Source organism: Manacus vitellinus, unplaced genomic scaffold (genome assembly GCF_001715985.3).
Source record: "Manacus vitellinus isolate BGI_N305 unplaced genomic scaffold, ASM171598v3 scaffold_4_pilon, whole genome shotgun sequence".
NCBI classification, from domain to species: Eukaryota; Metazoa; Chordata; class Aves; order Passeriformes; family Pipridae; genus Manacus; species Manacus vitellinus.
Genome location: NW_021940604.1, coordinates 44,017,508 through 44,034,565, shown reverse-complemented (window position 1 = coordinate 44,034,565; position 17,058 = coordinate 44,017,508). Strand labels below are relative to the sequence as shown.

The 17,058-nt window shown below is 35.6% G+C and overlaps 1 protein-coding gene across 2 annotated transcripts in view; it reads right to left on the bottom strand.

Annotated features, from left to right (window-relative positions):
- Positions 1 to 17,058, bottom strand: part of HMGCLL1 (3-hydroxymethyl-3-methylglutaryl-CoA lyase like 1) — a 72,348-nt gene that overhangs the window by 14,160 nt on the left and 41,130 nt on the right. For both annotated transcript variants that reach the window (XM_029962871.1, XM_029962872.1), the window contains exons 7-8: positions 13,813 to 13,876; positions 10,425 to 10,613 (exon numbers count right to left, since the gene is read on the bottom strand). In XM_029962871.1, the coding sequence (XP_029818731.1) occupies positions 10,425 to 10,613; positions 13,813 to 13,876 (253 nt within the window). The remainder of the gene's footprint in view (positions 1 to 10,424; positions 10,614 to 13,812; positions 13,877 to 17,058) is intronic.

Below are 17,058 nucleotides of genomic sequence, written 5' to 3'. Positions count from 1 at the left end.
TAAAATTTTCATCACAATGTTCATTACAATGCAAGAAACTTTTTTAAAAAGCGTGACAATTTCTCATCTACCATTCCATTTTAACTGGATCAATTTTGTAATGCTCATCATATTACAATATCTTATCACATTACACTGCCTCCTTAAGAATTCTCCCTTCCAATATATTGACTAATTAAGTGGAAGCATTAAGGTGGGGAGCACAGAATGTAAACTGTCTTTCAAATATTTTTCCCTTATTCTAATTGAAGTTCCTTTTTAAGAAAAAACATTTGCAATGCTTGTCCAATGTATCTGCCAATAGTAAAGCGAGAACACTTTTGTTTAAAAAGGCATTCAAATTAGTACATTAGCTTTTGCTATATATGCACATTATATTGCCTTGCTAAATCTACTATTATTTTGTTCACTTGTTTTATTCTTTAGAGGAAAAGATACTACTTCAAATTAAAAATTCTTACCTATTGTTGCAACTCTCAGTGCAAGCAAAATTTAACTGTTATGAACATTGATGAGAGAAAAAAATCTTTCTTTCTCTGAGTGTTTATGCATTTGAAAGGACTCTGTTAAGCAAATCACATCATTTGTCTCTGGCAATCTGTTACCATATAGCACTCGAAATAAGCAACAAAGCAAAAAATTAAATAAACAAGCAAACATGCAAGCTGGCAAAATTCTGGAGTATATAAAACTATCATTCACTTATGTTTTAAAATTATAAAATGTTTTTATTTCTGAATGCCTGGCTGTTTCAATCTGTAGTGCAATATTTCAAAAGGAAACAAAAAGATAAATTACATAATTTGACTCAGGAGACTGGTTCACTGTTGCTTCTGCACAACACAGAAAGAAAAAATGATTGTCATATTTTCACTACTACATCAGTGTTGGTTTCCATCTTAGCTGAAGAGTCATCTTTAACTTATTCCACTTATGCAAATGCTCACTTGTTCTCATACAGCTACAAAGATACACCCAACACACTCATTTGGAGTGAGTTCAGAACTTCAGTCTATCTGGTCATAGTATCTCCAGATTTTTTACTGTTTAATTTACTCCTAAGAGCTTGTTTAAAGCCACCTGATGTATCTCAGCAATAGGAAGTAACTCTTCCTCCTTTATTGTTTACTGGATGGTAACAAAATTCCTTCCAGGAGCTGTAAATATGCAAGAATGGCCAGAGGTTTAGTTCCACCCCCTCAGCACAGCTGTCTGTAGAGCTGTCCAGAAAGGAAGGAAGCCTCATCCTGTAAACACTGCACTTCCCTACTGGAGACCCTGGGATTTGTGATCTCCCAAGTCTGTTCCTGCCATGGCAAACTCCTCTGACCCTTGCTTAGGTCTGAAATTCAGGTTCCGTGCAATATCCTCTTTTTCAGACAAAAACTAGACACACACATAATGAAAGGTCATGAAAAGAAACAATAATTTTAAGTGGGAACCACTGTAGTAGTTCTGTCCTTATTTTACACTTGTTATTAAACTTGAAGAAAAAACTACTTTAGGGTAAAAAGGGAGAGGGAGTATTCCCATCAAGGAGAAAAATAAACATGTCTAAAAGCCATTTATCTTCTTCTAGCTGATGTATACAGAGTCACAGCCTGATTAAAGTGCAATATGACTACAGGGATAATTTCTAAAAAACAAGTCAAGCAACACTTATAGAAATAATTTATTTTCAAAATACTTTGTAAGTTGAACAAGGAATTAAATTCTGAATAAAAACAGGTTTTTAAGGTACTTAATTGTATCCTCACCAAATTTTGAAATTTTTCTTTTACAATTCATTTTAAAATTATGTTGAAATATTGTATGTTATTTCTGTCACTGCTCCATATACCTTTTTAGTGTGCAGCATGTAAGCTCAAATCCCCAGGGACACCAGTAGCACATTCAGAACTGACCACAACCTCTGAAATCTCAGCTCCAGGGACATCCTCAAATGTCACTACAAATGCCACTAGGAAGGACAGCAAAAGTCTCTCTTTTGTGATGTTAATGCACAGGAAGATGTGCTCTTTTGTGGCTATATATATATATATGACTAAGGAACTAAATGACATCAGGACTGGAATTCAATTGTCCCCTTTGTGTAACAATCCCTGGCACAGCTTTGGCCTGGGCTCCACCAAGCAATTTCTGGCACAGTCTAGGAACTAGTACCATCATTCACAGTTGGCAGTTTGGAAGTCCTGACATTTTTTTGGAGGGTAAGAATTTGATTTTCTGGATGCAATCTTTTCATAGCAACTGGCCATAGTGCCAGAGAGGCCAGGAGATACTAAGCCTGGCAACGCTGTAAAGGAGTGACACAGCAACCACAGGAGTGCAAATCCTATTCAGACATACAGCCTCATATCTAAAATTACTGTGACAGCTAATGAGACAGAAATTGAGGAAGAAATGCATGCTGTGGGAGGGGTGCTGAAAGAGAGAATGGGGTGGGCTTGCAAGTGTGGAGCAGCTCTGAGATGAGCCAGTTGTATAGGATACTTGTGGAAATCCCATTTGATTTGTTGTGAAAGTTGAAAGATGTGGGAGAGACAAGCAAGACACCATAAAACTAAAAGGGGCAGGTAACAGCCGTGGAGAACTAGCTTGTCTTTCTGTGAATGAGAGATTGCTTACGTGATGCTGCCTAAGGCAGAAGAAACAATCTTCAGACCAGTGAAAATTCTTCATTTTCCAGTCATCTTGATAATCTAGATTTTTATTTTTAGGAATTGAATCAACAATTGTTGTAAAATAACAGTTATCAGTTCAATTTCTGAATGCTACAGGCAGTCATCTCATTAAACCTACAGCCAGTCACTATCGATCATGTAAAAAAAAAAACACCTACCTTTTTTATGCAATCCAGTTGAGGTACAATAGAAATATGTATGGGGAATTTGACACTGGTGTGCCCTCACCATTTTTTTAATGTATGCTACAGATCAGTGACTTCAGTTTTCCAGTGCTATATTTTCACAGCTTCTAAAAGTACTAAATATTTATTTTAAATTTGGCTTAGCATTTTGAAAACTATTTTATACTAATTTGTTCTATAAACACCTGAAATCCTTTTTTTGAAAAGCCTTCTTACATTTCCAGCATTTGGAAGTGATTTGTTTCTAGTCCAAAAAAAAATTAATGTCTGTCTCTAACAGAAAGAGCTGGATTACTGCCCAGTCCACTTCAGAACTGGATGATGCTGACTCTTAGACATTTAAATAGTCAAGTTAAACAAGACACAGTTGGGATGATAAAAGGAGGTCTGTAAAAAGACTATTGCTCTGGCCATGTGGACCTACAACTATCAAACAATGACTAGGAAAATAGTGAAAGAGAAAAAAAATTAACATAAGTGCCTAGGAAAACATTAGGATTAAGTGAATGCAGGAGCACAGTATCTGTTCACATCATTCTCTCTTCTTGGCAGTGAGTTGCCAGCACAATATTTACTCTGCTTGAGAACTGACAGAGGCAAAGAATGGCAAAAAGGCCTTACAAAAGAGAACAAAGCAGACACACTAACAGTCTGTATGCGGTATTACCCTAAAAAGCACCTATAATCTGCTGATTTTGTATCTAAATTATATTCTATGCTATTTTGTGTGAGCCTTGTTTACAAGCACTAATTTTTCCTCTTATTATCTGGAAAAAGGTGAAATAAGACAGAAGTGTCTTCTCATATTCTACTAATACTAATTCCTTTACCTTTTACAAACTATAGTTCCTGATATGACAACTAGACAACTAAAGATGCAGTAGAACAGAATCTGATGAAGATAAGAGAATAATTTAGAGTAAATTCTCTGCATCTGTTTGGGTTTTTTTTTTGCATGGGAAGAAGTGCATTCACAAGAGGAAAAAGATGCACAGTAATGAAAGCAATACTGGAATGTATTTTAGGTCCTGATCAACCAAATCAGTATGGCCTTAATGGTGCTAGATTTAATCAATCAGAAAATGATCCATTTTCCATGAAGCTTGACTTGAAATGTACCACTGACACTGAAGAATCAAATGTGCAAATGAACACCACTTACAGGATGGGGAACTCAGAAATTAAAGCATTTAAGATGTGATTAGGAAAACTTCAATAAAACAACATTCCAACAAAAAAGCAGAAGCATACAAGGACACAAGCACAGAAAAAGAGCAAGCAATATCTGGGCCAAATTATTTTTTTTATAAATCTACAGCTTCAATACTATTTGTACAGAAATGATCTTTGGTTTTTAAAAGCAACTTTGGTTTTAAAACCACTTCAGATTTTATTTCTATAGTTGTTGCAATGATTTCTCAATTTATATTGCATTTAGACCTAGAGTGATAAATACGTATGAATTCAATGAGATATAAAGAAAGATGCGTAGATTTGCATGTGGAAATCAATGTTTAAATATGTTTTAAAAGACAGTTGAGGTTTGACTGTAAGCCAAAGGGAAGTTTGTCTACTGTTCCAAGTCAGCTCTAGTGAGTTAATTTGAAGATGAGAATAATCTATACCTGATGAAGGATCTCTTTGTCTGATTAGTATACTGAAAGAGGTTTAGACTTCAGGTTTTTGGTTCAGTAACTAGGGCTGAAAGCTTCTGAAATTCAATCATTATATTAGAAGCAGCTAGAACAATGTAGATTTTTATTATTTGTTAATCCTTTATAATATATGAAGTTTCATTTAAAATGAAAGCCAAAATCCACAAACCCATACATATAGGCTATCTATCAGTATATGCATGTAAACAAATTTTTGCCTCACTCTCACTGCTATTTCAATATCCAATAACAAATATATTGCCCTTCCTATCCTAAAATGTTCAAAAAATAATAATCTTGAACTAAGTCTACCATTTAATTTTTTCCCTAATAATAGTGTAGCAGTTGTAGTAATAGCAATGATTAATTTGTGAACTATCAGGCTATCAAGTTTTTCTGAAACATAGGGATAGAGGTAAAAAATTTTCAGTTCCTCAGAAATTGCATACTATGCACATTCTGCAAAAAGCAGCAGAAATTAATAAAAATACAGTTACTACTTCTTCTGTACTGATCTGAGGAAAGAGCAAAAATTGGGCTGCTATATCTTTTGTACTGATCTGAGAAAAGAAGGAGTGGTGCTGCTTGTTCATTTGCTTGTTGTATTATTTTGCTGATATTACAGGCAACAATGTAAAACCAGTACCTATAAAAAGACCAAAAAAAAAAAAGAGAAAATACTGGAAAGCATTGGTCAGATTTTTAGCATGAACACCTATGTTTTTATTTTCTTCCCATATGTAGGTCTGATTTATTCATTTGTGCAGTATGTTTTTTCACTTACAAAAGTAACTAGCTGACTGCTCATAGTAACAATATTATTTGATAAAATGCAAGTGTGTTGCTACTTTACCAAAGCAGACACTGTCTTTTAAGTTTTCTTCCCAGGAAGAAAATGTCTACCTTGCAGCCTGGTAAATTTTCACAATTGACCTGCCATTTTCCTCCTAACTTATCTGCTTTCAAATAGAGTCTTATTCACCTGTCATGTTAGCTTTCAATATTAAACAATTCTACTCACTTTCTTTCCTAATATCACGTACTCCTTCATGTCTGCTTTTTTAATTACTACCTTTAGCTAAGTGCTATGTCATTTTCATGGGAAGGGAGAATAAAAGGAAACAGAAACAAAAAAGCAAACTGACGTTGTCTAAAGAATTTTGTGTTACTGCCAACAGCTTTTTTAGTTTGCTGACAAATAATTCAAAAGCACTGTTTACACTTCAAACCCAGAAAATACCTAGGATAAATTAGTTCCTACAGAAACCCAAAGGCAGAAAGCTATAGGAAGACCCTTATTTTAAAGGACAGGCATGTTGTAATAGTCTCTCGCTTTACTTAAAATTATATGTATTCCTGTACTCTTATGTTTGATCCCAAACTTTTTCTTTTGCATAGTTTAGAATATTACACAGATTTCCACTTACAAATTCTGCCAGATATCCTGTTTTTCACAATTTTTCACAAATGTAAAATTTGCAAAACCTAATTTCTACACTTTAGAACAACTGCCCTTAACATGAGCATCATGGTATTGCAAATTATTCATTTAATCAGGAAAACCTAGGACCCACAGGCCCACTGATCCACAAGCACAGGCCTAGGATCCACAACCACACTGATGGTGCTTTCCAGTTTGAAAAAATTCTGTTTCATAATTCTATTTGTTTCCTGCCATTTAGCCAACTTTCCACTTATTATATGCCTCCACGCCTTAATATTAACTTCCAGTACAGGACACTATAAATTGTTTTCTGAAAAATCAAAGCATATGATGGCCACTGTATATCCTTTGTCTTCCTTGGCAGTGACTGCCTCAAAGAATTCCAGCAAAATACTGAAGCATGACCAGCCCTTCCTGAATTCTGTACAGCTATTCTCAGTCAAGCTGTGTTTTCTAATATTTCCCTATCTGAACCCTGAAATTAGTTTCTGGAGATCTCTTCAAAGTCTTCTGCAGCTTCCTGGCATATATTTGTAAACAGCAGAGAAAAGCAAACTTGTGAGGTTTGCTGAAACCTTTCCATTTCTATGCTCTCAAAATAAGAATGCAAAAATATTAACATTTTTTCAATATCCTAAAAAATGTGCATGCTTCATATAGCAAGTCTTTCCCACCTTCACACTGTACTACATAATGACTTACAGAGCGCCAGGCTGTGCAGGTGAAAAGAAGTGGAGGGTTACAGGGCTCAGATAATTTGACTGGGCATGTATGTATTTTGATCACTTGCCCACTCAGGTAACTTAGCTTTTTTATCTCAAAATTACATTCTATACGAAGCTCAAAATCTATTCTGTTTTTAAATTTCAATTTCAAAAATAAATTCTAAATCTTCATAAAAACTATTTGTACTCGCACTCTCAAATTTGGATTTTGCAGTCTGAACCTTGAAAGTTTAATTAGAGGCTTGCTAAATTCTTTCTAGTACTAAACTGGGGATTTTATTTCAAAATTCCTGTTTTCTGGAAAAAGAACTAATAAAAAGTGGTTTCATTTGGCATGTAATCAATCTCATTCATTTCACTGTGTCCAATAAGGTGGAAATGATTATACAATGTGGTAAAAATCCTTGGTCCTTGTCAGTCTTGTTTTCTTTAAGTTCGTATTTGATCCCAGTAGTGTAGGGATCAGTTCATACTAATGAATTATGATAGTGATTTGAATTTGATAAAGTTCTATGGGACTACCATGAGATTGTTTCATTTATTGAGGTATCACAGCCAGCCAAAACTCCTCTTTGCCTCTTAGCGTATTCTTTCTCATGTTTGTATATGTGCTATGAAGAAAGACAAACCTATTTCTGTCAACTACACAAGCTTTAAGGGAAAAGATTTCCGTAACACTTCCATTAAAAACTTCCCTTTCTTACGCATTCTGTACACACAAGAGTCAACTGTCAAGGAAACTCAAATCGTCTTAGATCAATGGTCTACCTTACCAGGGCCTCTGCAGAAGTTTCCTGACCCATCTTTTTACCCTTCCTTGGAGGTCTGTAATAATTTCCTATAAATGTTTTACTACTTCTTTTAGCTACATTTTGTTTGTCACATTAGCTAAGCCACATATGTAATTTTACTCAGAATACCATAATCTCTAACTAGATCTCCACATCACTTCCCATCTTCTGAATTTACCTCTTTGGTCAATTTATACTCTGGTATTTTTATATTAAACCATTTAACTAAGAGCCAGTCATGTTTGTACTTTAAATGTTTATTGGTTTGTTTTCAAGCATCACTTCATGTTCCTCACATTTTTACACAGATTCTCTTCATAAAATAAACTTCATTTTTCTATGCAATGCTTTCTATTTGTATTACTCACTTTAGCAACGCAAAAAATTACTTACTCTTTAAAAGATGGCTAATCTCTCTCCCATCTTTCACTACCTATCCTTTTGCTAAAACAACACACATAAAACTGAATGCTAAAATTGCAAGACTACTGCCCTGCTAATTTCTTATACAGATACAGCCTGTCCGTTCTAGATGACTTTGGATCAGCCCCAACCAGAAGAAAATATTCTGGGTAGTATAATCCTGCATGGAACAATGTGATCTTTATAAAAAATCACTTACTGAATCACCAGCACCTCTTTCCACTCTTAGGAGATCTCCCATCGAAGCAATGCCTGAATTAGTGCAGAGTGATTTGTGGCTTTCCAGCTGTCATTCATTAATTCTTAGGAAATACAATATACAATACAATAGTACTCAGATTGAGGTTGTATTTTGCAATGTCTTAGGAAGAGTGTAATTTGTTTGCTGAATGTTCTTTAAACTTGTTTTCAAACAATCACTGTAGCCTATTGTTTCTACAACCCTCCAAATACATTTCAGTCTTGATGAAATATTGTGTCAGTCACACAGACCCATAAAGGGGGAAGGGTAAGGAATTGTGTCTGTGGAGAGTTTGGGCTATGAAACAGCAGCTGAGTTGAAAACAAGGGTTTTTACTCCAGTGCTTTGCTATTCCTGTATCTTTGGAAGAAAATACAGGAAAGCCTGACAGCAAGGGCCAGAAGTTACCTGGGCACGCTGATCCACTGGCTTTGGCACTTCTCAGCATGGCTGACCTGTAAAAGTTGTCCTGTTTTAGAAGGAGTATTGCTTAACTATAACTCACTGAGTAGCTGCTTTGTTTTGACCTGAGACAAGGGAGGATGTTGTGAGGTGCAGACCACATTGGAGGATCCAAGAGCCTGGGGATCTACCTTTAGAATGAGCCAAGGAGCAGCTTACACAAAGCCAGTCAGAGAGACTGTGTAATGCCTGCTTCATCAAGGACTTTTGGCAAAATCTGTGACAAGTTCAGCTCAGCCAAAACCACGGCACCTTTAGACATGCACTGTAGGAGAACTTGAGCACAGAGGGAAGTTTTCTTCTGGGTCTCAGGCACCCCGGGCTTCCCAGAAATCTGAGAAAGTTGCATAGGGGTTTCCTTTTAGGTCTTTTGCTCTTTGAATTTACATGTTAATTATCCTAAACTGCGTATTAGGTACCTAAGAGCTTTTTTCCCTTTAAGTCTTACAAAGTTGATTTCAGCAGTAAATAAAAAGACAGAAGCAAGAGGTAAACTTGAGACAAGAATCACAGCAAATACTGGGGTTAAAAAAGCAGCCATTGTTCAGTGTTTAGTAGGCACCATGACAGCAATTATGTTAAGGAAGGATTTGAAAAACAATGCTTCAAGTACTTTTATGGCCAACTCCTCCCATGCTCAGGGGTTTTCATGCTTTTAGCTATTGCATCTGCAACTGAAGCTAACTGTGAAATTAGCAATTTATTTATCCCATGATACATACACACGCAATTGCAACAGTAAAAGTGAGTAAGGGTGAGTGCTGTGAGTAAAAGTTAGAACCTTTTTTGCAAGATTTTGTCCTTCACTATATAATCAAATACCTGTGGATTCCCATATTGAAACTTTCTTTGTTCCTTCTTGTGGCTTATATCACTAATACTGGTAACACAACTGCTGTTATATCTAAACAACATAATATGAGCTCTGCCAGAATAACTAAGGACAAAGAAAAGTTTCACCTTCAAAATGGCTGCCTGAATTACAAGGAAGCAGAAGATGCCATTAAGTATAAAATAGAACAATAAAGGCCTACAATTTGTAAACAGCTTTTGATTCTGTAATACTTAGTAAAAACTGGTCTCCTTATGAATACATGTGCACATTAAGGTATTTTTCAAGATTATATCTTTACAAAAATGACATTAGAACCTGTAGTCTCTTTCTTGCATTATGTCCTATTCTGAAAAACATATCAACATAAGAAAAAAAATCTCTTATGAAAATTAACTATTTCTGATTATTTAGCCACAGATATGAAAGCTGATTAAATACAAGTTGTTGCTAATCTTACTTGGAAGATATAACTGATTAAAAAAAAAGAATAATGAAGGCATGTCAACAGCAGTAAAATTATCTAGACAATTCTGTGTACATAATTACCAATAATCTGAAATCAAGATGTAATTGTGCATTATTCCATTTTTTATCTAGACACCTTTGTGAAATAGAAATTTTAGTTTAGTGGACCACAAACATACAGTTGTTTCTAAGAAAAGTGGAATCTGAAATAGCAGAAAAAATTAATTTTATGTCCCTCTTTCATCTAGTATCAATGGAATGTAGTTTCCACTGTTTCTTAGTGATTTTGTATGAAAGTGAAGGTAATAAATAGACAAGGATTGACATTTTCTGGTAAAAGCAACCGGAGTAATACCTATTGACAAGCTGATGTGAGAGTGATACTTTCTGAAAGTTTAGTGAGTGCCTTTTCCTCTTCTAATGATCTTTTTAAGAGCAGCATTTTTTAAAATTGCACATTTGAATTAAACTAAGACTATTACTATTGTATGTATAAAAAGAGAAACTGAGTTACCTGTATGGCTGTGAGGATATTGGCTAATGCCTGCCCATACGTGTCATGACAGTGAACAGCAAGAGCGCTCAGAGGAATTTCTTTCATAACAGCTTCCAACATTTTTTTCATACTTCCAGGAGTCCCCACACCAATTGTATCTCCCAGAGAGATTTCATAACAGCCCATACTGTACAGGCGCTTAGATACCTGATTAGAAACAGAAAAACATGAAGAGGTCAAGATAAAAGAATGTAAAATATCGTCAAGAATATACATTTAAAAATACATATTTCTGTACAGGTTTCAGGTTTTGACCTACTAAGGTGGATCTATCTATCACACACACTCTATTCATTCTTGAAAATTGTCATCCGAGAAGATCCCATAGATCCTCTTATTTTAAATTTATAGTTCTGCTTCTGTACGTGGAATAACCAACCAAGCCAAATCCATCAAAAATTTGCTTTTGACTCTCCCACAGAATCCAAGTAAGCAAAATTTTAAAACTACAAATTTTCTGTCAAGTCCTTTCCCAACATTTTTCTCTCTCTGGGGACTCCCCAGCTGTTTGGTTTTCTTCGTGTAGTTTTCAGCTTATAAGCTGTGCCATTTTGTTTGCTTATTACATGAAGCCAAGCACATGGCCAAACTAAGACAATAAATAATTAACAAGAAGCCTGATTTTGCTTTCTCTTGGTGCTTAAAAAAATCAATAAAAACTGAAGTTTTAACATGTTGCAGTCAATATTAATTTTGCTATATTAATTTTGTTTGCTTTTCATGAAATCAAACACTAAAATACCAACAAAGCAAAACTGCAACTTAATTAACATTCTAGTCCTTAAGTTTTAAAAATTTTCTTAATACCAAACAAAATCGTATACAAATAGATCTTACTTATGTAAGTAGAACCCTAAATATTTCTTTGAGGAGTTTTTTGCACGAGTAAAAGAACTGAGGCCTGGCTTCATAATTTTTGCATGAAGAGAAACATATATTCAGAAGCACAAAATCGTGTTTTCACCGACAATATTGCTTTGGAAATTGAATTCATAATCTTTCCATCTTATTTTTGTTGAACTTATTTGGAAACATTTCACCTTACTTTCAGCTGCTGAAAATGTTCGTCCCCTTTAGGATTCCCCATTGTGTATTAATGATCCCAAAAGACCACTCCACTGGAACAGAATCCCAGTCTAGATTTTTAGAAATGAAAAAATACAACTCTTTTCCAAGACATCTTCAGTTGCACTGCACTCTGCTGTTAAAGCAATTCAAGGACTGCATCAGTGGGATTACTGTGAATATGTCTGAGGAAGCTGACAAAGTGCTGCACCAGCAGTCTTGGAAGTGCTGGATTAATATTGCTGTTCACTTAATTCAAAGAGCAGCTGAAAAAGAACTTCACATTGTCTGAATTGCCCTGCTTAAGGCTTGGAAGTGCTATGACTATTGCAAATGTAGTAAAACTGTGCTTTAAAGTCAGACTCACTGGTTCTGACACACAAATTCAATATACATTTTAAGAAGGGGACAATCACCAGATTGCAAAAGAGGTTCTATCACATGGTATATTTTTATATCATCAACACATGGCAGGCATTTTAACTAGAATACCTTGTAAGAAAGAACACAATCATCTGCAGTTAGGGGTGGATTACATCGAGCTACTCCCCAAACCTCAGCTTTTCTTTAAGATCAGGGTAAAGGAAGAAGATGGCTTTTTTTTTTTTCTCCTGTTCTTTCTAATCCATGATTCTAAGTTTTTCTAGATGAGCGTTTCAGTAATAACTGAGACTATATAAACCGCTAGAAATCATATTGCATTCACTTCTTTTCCATGTTGAGTCCTTAGGTCTTTCAGCCTTCTGAAAACAAAGTTCTGAAAGATGAAAGAAGAGAGGATGAAACTCTGCTAACAAGTTCATCATCACCACTGATGTCAGGATTTAACCTTAAAGTGACTCTTACAAAGAGATCTATACTTATTTTCAAGAAGAATGTGCATGCTTGGAAGCTGAATGGGAGTTTTTCAAACTGAATTTTCTACTTTACCATAGTAGGAGGCAGCCCATTAGTTATGTCTTTGTAAGTTTTCAACCTGGATTTTTGGGAGGAGGGTGTGGGAGAAGAGAACACACTGTTTTGTCGGTGTAATTAGGATGTGATTATGAGCTTGCAGCTTTGTTGATTGAATGGCATTGTGTTCTGCACCACTGAGCAGTTTTACTATGCATGAGTCTTGTGCTACTCCCCTTGGGAAAACTGCCCTGACACCAAGCATTGATCAAAGGAGCTCTTCTGTGCAAGGGAGTTGAAAAAAGAAGCCTGTTGAGGAACACGATAACCAATATGTCATCACTGCTCTAACTAAAGCTAACTAACCTTCACATATTAGAACAAATTAATTTAGAAATACTGATTACCTTTCAAATTAGCTACTTTTTTTCAAATATGTGAGTATGTGTGGCTGCTGTGGGAGAAGTATTATACCAAGTTGCTTCTGGAATGTATACTAGAGAAGATACAGGAGAAGAGGACCTGAAAACCACCCATGCAGAACATAATATATTAGACAAATGTGGACTAGCTGCTAGGGCTACAAAGTAAAAGACAATTGTTTGGTTATTCTGCTAGATCAACAAAAATAAGTGATTAAGTGTAACAGAGAAGACAAGTCTATCCCTAGGTGGAAGGCCAGTGTGTTCTGCCTTCTGCCTTTTGAATTCTCTCTCCGCTTTGTTTTTTAACATCCATTTCAGCTTTCATACCCTCTTTGCCTTCCTACAAAATTTTACACTTGTGTTTCACTCACCTCCCTGCTGGGAAAAAAAGGCTGCATTAAGATATCTTCTTCCTTATCCTGTATCCTAAAGGGGAAAAGGGGGCAGGAAGGGTGGGTGCAACTTACTCCATCATGGCAGTAGAGCAATTTAAGAAGTCATATTGGGGCTGAGTTTTGGCTCATGTATCAATCACATGACACTCACCTGAAGCACATTGTAGCAGAGGCTCTACCAGCTGACAGCACAGTATGCTTATTCCAGTATAAAATGGATTTAAAAAAAAGAGGTGGTGCTGGGAACCATCTTGGACAACACAGTCTACTGACATATGTGCTAGAGTCTATTTCCTTAAGCATTTCCTACTTACTTTGTAGAGGAAATAGAACTTTTCTTTTTTCATGACTGATAACAACCAAAATACACTATTTTTCTCATATTTGACTGCACATGGTTGAGTGACGTTATGCACCCAGTTTTAGCATTAGGTATATTTTGTCCTTGTTTTCCTTAATTTTTATCCATTTAAGATCTTTTTATGATTAAGTAGAGAACATGACTTATAGACATTTTAAATTGTATTTTTGAGTCATTAAAAAGACAAGCCAGAAGTTCACTCTTACTTCTGCCACTTTAGCTGGTGTGATATTTCCTTCATATGGGCATCCCAGCGCACACGACACATACCTGTAATAGAAAGAACACACAATGATACTTCTGTTTTATATGTATATATCTACCAAATGCATGTATTCATCCATGTGACATTTAAAAATGGGTTAAATATAATTTTTAATATTTAAGACAGTCAATGCAGAACAAAGATTTGAATGCAAAGTTAAAATTAAATCAGAAGAAAATAGCAGGTTTGTTAATTTTCCTTTTAAATCACAGCTTTATTTACACCCAGTGTATGTCACAGGGTGTAAAGGACTGGCAACAAAGCCAAGTTAATGATGCTGCAGGAGACTTCATTTTTCTTGGTATTTCCTTATGAAGTTGCAAGAGGCAGCTCAAGCTTTGCCTTGCCTAGCCCACAGAAGGTATTCAGAGGAAGATACCACTTTCTTCCTTGTACTAGCTACTCGGATCAGAGAAAGCAACACATGGACGCAAACAACTTTTAACAACCCCACCATCTCATAAGTCATCAGAACTGTGGTGAATGAGGTAGTTTCCATCCTCTCTCTCTGTATTGGCATCTCTGTCCCATTGCCCCAGAAGAATTATAGCTCCATTGCAAACTGCAATTTAGGTAGGCCTTGGGATAAGAAGAAACTGAGAAGCCAAACCATGTCCCTCAGCAGCTACTGGCCCCATAAAGCACAGAAATTGAAAGCCACAACCAAACTTCCATTGTTCAGCCCTAATGCTCTTTTAGCATAGGATTTGGTTTAAATTTCCCCTTTTTAATGACAATTAAGAGCCATGAAATTCTAATTAAACTTCTAATTATTTATCTTAAATTTATTAGGAATACGATTAAACTAACCAGAAACAGCCAGTCAAAATCAAAAGTGTGACTCTAAAAAGATTTACAACAGATTCAGAGGCAGGCAGAGTCCCAGTGGGAGGTTGCTTAATTGCTTTACAGAAGAACAAGAGCCTTCATCACTCTCCTGTCATTCCCTTTTGCTCAACATTGAAGGATATAATGTAAAATTATACACTGTATAATGCAAAAGGGATTGAACAGATGCCAGTTTGTATGTAGTCAAGGTTTGCAGGGTGAAGGATGTATTGTTTCTTTGCAGTTGAAGGAGGAAGTGGTTGATAGAATGTGAAATTAGGATCAGTAACAGGCAAAAAGAAATTGTGAAAAAAGGTCCATATTTTAATGCATAGAACATATTACCTCCCTTATATGAAAGTATGATCTTGGCACACTAGAAATAGCAGCAAGAGTGAAACAAACCTTGAATCTAAAAAGAACTTGATTAGCCCTGACAAAGAAATGGAAATTAATTTTGTTTCCATGAAAGTGGTTGGGTCCATTACATCTTGCTCATAATTTTAGTCCAGATGCCTGTGAGGCATGATTTCAATTATCAGTATGTCATTATGAAAAACAGCTTTTTTGAAACTTGGCCACAGAATTCATTAGATATCAGCCCCAATTATAGATGCCACTGTTTAAATTTCAAAATTATGAATTTTCTTATCTACATTAAAGTCAAAAAAGTAGCTACTGTAAACAGTTAAACACTGCCCCAATTTTCAGTGACACATAACTCAAAAACAATTCAGGATAATTTCCTTATTATTTTTTTTATGCATACAAAGTTTTTCAAATTAAACTAAGCATGAAAAATTTCAGTCCCAAAGGATTGCTTTTTACATAATACTACAGTGCCTAGAGCTAGCAAATACATACACTTACTGAAATTATTTTCAAAACTAGCCACACCACTTTTTTATGAAGTGATCAAGAACAGTCCTAAATACTAAGTAAATGCAAAACATACAGTACATATGTGCACATGTTCCCTTTATTTACATATATCTTTACAGGTTTCTAATGGCTACATATGTCAGACCAAGAAGACATGCATTTGGTAGTGATAATATGGCATGAATGACATCTGGAATGGAGTAGGGCAAACAAAAGCAAAAGCAGACCAAAAGGTATCTAGAGAACAAGGGAATACTCCCTGTGGTTCACACCAGCGAGCAGATTGCCTGAGCTCACATAATTCAGCTGGGCCTGCTGGGGTATGAAAGTATGTGGTGACCTGAGAAATCTGCCTACTACAATACACAAATCTGTTTGAGATTATGAACTCTCCGCATACTTACACCACTGTGACTAGACTTACATTTTAAACAAGGAAAATATGACAGATATATTTGGGCATCTAATATTCAATATTAAACTGGAGAAAATAAGGATCACTGAAAGAATTTGACAGGAAAAGAACTTCCTATCAGAGAGACAACAAAGTCCTGTGGACAGTGAAAGAACAATTCTTCAGTAGAGTTCATCAAGAATGATCTTGGCAGAATTTTATCTAACATTTTCATTTAATGAATTGGAATAAAAAGTAGAAATGTGGTGATAACATTAAATTTTTTGGCACTGTCAATAAAAAACAAACCAAAAAAAGCACTGAGATTCCACTGAGAACGGACAGAAGCAATAGAAAAGGGACTCAGTTGATGGCAATGACAAAGAAAATGAAATGCTCAAAATGAGGAATGCGGTCCAGACATATATCAGGATAAGCATTTTTAATATAGGACATTATAAAATATAAATTCCTTTTGACAAGATCTTAGCATATTGTTACTGGAAATAAGAGATAAAATTTGAGCCATTTGTAGAAAAGTTCATACAAGCTGGAGCATATGCAAGCAAGGGCTGAGTAAAACTAGGGATACAGAGAGCCTAGCATACCAAAAGAGAAAATACACGTCTGTGTGAAAGAGGGAAGATAATCATATGTCTGCTCTGAGTATTTGCCAAGACATCTACAGTGAAGGCAGCGCTGAGTGGGATGCTTTGTAATTGCATTTGTGTGCTTCCAAATTAATAAGCAAGAGTGTGAGGAAATAAGTTTCTCAAGGGAGGTAGATCCGTTATCTACAGATATGTTTGGCTGCTACATTTTTTTTTTTCAGTATGAAATAACCCATAAGGCATCAAAACCACAAGAGAATCCAACCAAAGCAGAGCCCCAGGACCTCCACCCACACGCTTCCAAAATGGGAGACAACTTTGAAGAACATGCTGAAGAACTGCTTAGAAAGAAGAAAATGACCAAAACAGAGCCATGGAGAGAAACAGACAATAAAAATTTAAAGAATAGTCTGGTCAACTGCAGCAAACACTACTGACAAGTCAAGAAGAATGAGGAAAGACTACTGTTTCC